This window comes from Gallinula chloropus, assembly GCF_964237585.1.
Source record: "Gallinula chloropus genome assembly, chromosome: 2".
Taxonomy (NCBI): Eukaryota; Metazoa; Chordata; class Aves; order Gruiformes; family Rallidae; genus Gallinula; species Gallinula chloropus.
Window position 1 is genome coordinate 41,923,371 of NC_140086.1, and position 3,172 is coordinate 41,926,542.

At 45.2% G+C, this 3,172-nt stretch overlaps 1 protein-coding gene across 1 annotated transcript; it reads left to right on the plus strand.

The window, feature by feature from the left end:
• Nucleotides 1-337: 337 nt before the first annotated feature.
• MOS (MOS proto-oncogene, serine/threonine kinase) lies at nucleotides 338-1,384 on the plus strand (the record flags this gene model as incomplete). Its single annotated transcript, XM_084260468.1, has 1 exon — nucleotides 338-1,384. One exon carries the CDS (start codon nucleotides 338-340, stop codon nucleotides 1,382-1,384), a length of 1,047 nt encoding a protein of 348 aa, XP_084116594.1.
• Between the last annotated feature and the right edge of the window lie 1,788 nt (nucleotides 1,385-3,172).

Sequence of the window (3,172 nt, forward strand, 5' to 3'; positions counted from 1 at the left end):
CCCCAGGGCATTTTGCTAAAGACATTCAATAGGCAGAACAATTTTCTTTTCTCTTGAGGTGAGAAATGATGTGAAATACACATGACTTAATAACTTTTTAGCTTTAAATCCATTTGCCTTGACTTCCTAGAGATTTACTTCAGGGCTGAAGAACAATGTTTCCAGGTGAGCCTGATCAGGTTCATCTAGTTGTGGCAGATGCAGTTCATTTGGTGGTGGGAGGGGGAATGATGAAGAGAAGATAAAGAGCTTTGGAGGCTGCCTTAGAGTCCTTTCTGTCAGGGGAACTTTCTAGCCTTCTGTCTTAGAGGCTGCCTGTTGTTTCCTCCAACTTATTATGCCCTCACCCATTCCTCTTAATTGTTTTCTTCCTTTGGAGTTTCCCCCATCTGTGGACCTGCGACCCTGCAGCAGCCCCTTAGTTATCCCTGGCAAAGACAGCAAGCACTTCTTGGGGGGAACTCCTTCAGTCAGGACTCGCCGCTTGCCTCCCCGCCTGGCCTGGTGCTCCATCGACTGGGATCAGCTCTGCCTCCTGCAGCTCCTCGGTGCTGGGGGATTCGGTTCTGTCTACAAAGCCACCTACCGCGGTGCAACTGTGGCTGTGAAGCAGGTGAAGAAGAGCAGCAAAAACCGGCTGGCATCACGACAGAGCTTCTGGGCTGAGCTGAACGTAGCCCGGCTACAGCACAATAATGTGGTACGTGTGGTGGCTGCCAGCACGTGTGCCCCAGCCGGCCAGAACAGCCTGGGCACCATCATTATGGAGTACGTGGGCAACATCACCCTGCACCATGTAATTTATGGCACCGGGCATGTGTGGAGACAGGGTGAAGAGGATGGAGGATGTGGAAGGAAGGCCCTGAGCACGGAAGAGACTATATGCTATGCTTGTGACATCCTGACTGGCTTAGCCTTTCTTCACTCACAGGGCATTGTGCACTTGGACCTGAAGCCCGCAAACATCTTCATCACTGAGCAGGGGGTGTGCAAGATTGGAGACTTTGGGTGCTCCCAGAAACTGGAGGAGGGCTTGTCCCAGAGTCCCCACGTTTTCCAGCAAGGGGGCACGTATACACACCGTGCCCCTGAGCTCCTCAAGGGAGAGAGGGTCACGGCCAAAGCCGACATCTACTCCTTTGCTATCACCCTCTGGCAAATCATCATGCGGGAGCAGCCCTACCTGGGTGAGCGGCAGTACGTGCTCTATGCTGTGGTGGCCTATAACTTACGCCCTTCCCTGGCTGCTGCTGTTTTCCATGAGTCACTGGTGGGCCAGAGACTCCAGAACATTATTAGCTGCTGCTGGAAGGCTAACGCAGAGGAGCGCCTGAGCGCAGCCCAGCTGCTTCCCAGCCTCCAGGCCCTCAAGGGGCGGCTCTAGGAAAAATCCTGACTCTTTTATTGTTGACTCTTCTGTCCCTCTTGCCTTTCCTCCCAACCTTGCCCTTGTGCATTCTGAAGGCTTTGCTGGTGATTTTTATGCTTAGAAAAAGAAAAAGAAGCTGCTTTGTTATAAGATGATGATAAATAAAGAGGTTTAACGCAACTGTGGGGTTTTCTTGTCGGAGGGGATAGAGTCAAGGATCAAGAGACTGGCAAACATGACTTCCTGGATGCTCTGTTGTGCCCTGTTTTGCTCAGGGAGAAACAGGAATGCGATGTCTGGGGAATATAGTTGTTTTCAAATGAGTAAAATAGAAGAAAGTGCTGCTTTTGGAAGGCTCTTTGTACATAATACCTTTTGGTATTTCTGAAATCTCAGATGATAGTAGTTCTTTACACTAGTTAGGTTTGGGTATTTGGGCTTTTCCTCTTCATTTACTGAGGAATGAGTATGTATCACAAATCAGTGATGGCAGAAAAATAAATACAGTGTGTCAGTGGGATTTTTTCTTAGTCTTGGATGAGCTCGATTTCATTATTGTGTTGTTTCTGAAATGGAAAATGTGAACTCCCCATTGAAATAAGTAACCTTTTTGTCAGTCTAAGGCTATTAAAAGTAAGAAAATGTGTTAACAATTTGTGCTTTTATAAGACCTTTGTGTTACCAGGTGTGTTAGTTGCAACTTGCTTGTTGGTTTTTTGCAAACTTTAGTATCTGAAGCATTCTACGAGTATCATGTGTTGAATAGAAAGCTCCCAGCTTTTGGAGGTACAAGGTGAGTTTAAAAAAATGATTGGGAAAATATGGAGATGTATAAATACTAAAAAATGCATCAATTGGGGTGAGGTGGGGCGATTACTCACTGTTCCTAATATGTAACTCAGTATTAGACAAGATACTGGAAATACTGAAAAGGAAGTTTTCTTAAAGCTGTAGTAATGATACTCTGCAGGTGCTCAGAGCATACACTATTGAACTGTCCTCTGTGCTGTTCATATCTTATCTACCATCTCTCCTCATCTGGTTGTAAGGTGCCTGTGAAAGGAAGTGCTGTAGGCACTGCTGAAGGCAGAGCTCTGTTCCCCCATTTATCAGAAGTGATAGTTATACATTTGTCAAGATCTCAACCCGAATCTGGAGCTACAAAGATCCGACTGCTCCAGCTGATGCTGCTGCTCTGCTCAAAGATGCCGCTGCGTTTTTAAGACGGGAAGAAAAGGTGATGTTTCAGTAAAATCATTTTTCTTCTTTCCCCTCCCTCCCCCTTGCTTCCATTCTGGAAAAAAACTCCCAAAGGAATTGAGGCAGTTTCCTGCTTTCTGACACACATCTGTTCTTAGCCCCATGAAATCCTGGAAATGAGCAGCTATGTGAATTTGAGATGATTCTGTAGGTCTTTATGGTATTTGGGTTGGTCATTGAAATTAATGGTTTGTAAAGCATATCTGAGCATAACTATTTCTTGCTCTTCTGTCCCCATCAAGTGGAACTATAAAATGCTGCCTGGAAACAGGACACTAAAGGTAAATTCTTGAATGGATTTCCTGTGTTTTCTCTGTCAATAACTATGCTGTTGAACTGGAACATATGCTTTTTCATGCTGCATAACTTCTAATAAACCAGAAATATCTTACAGAAGTTATCATAATAAGCCAGTTACTTTTTAAGGTTGTTAGCTGAGGGCATGTAAGATACGATGTCAGATAAGGCATCAGTGTGCCTCACCTTCACACCCAGCTTTACATAGAAATCTTCCTCCAGTCTTCAAAAGAATATAAGAAAAAA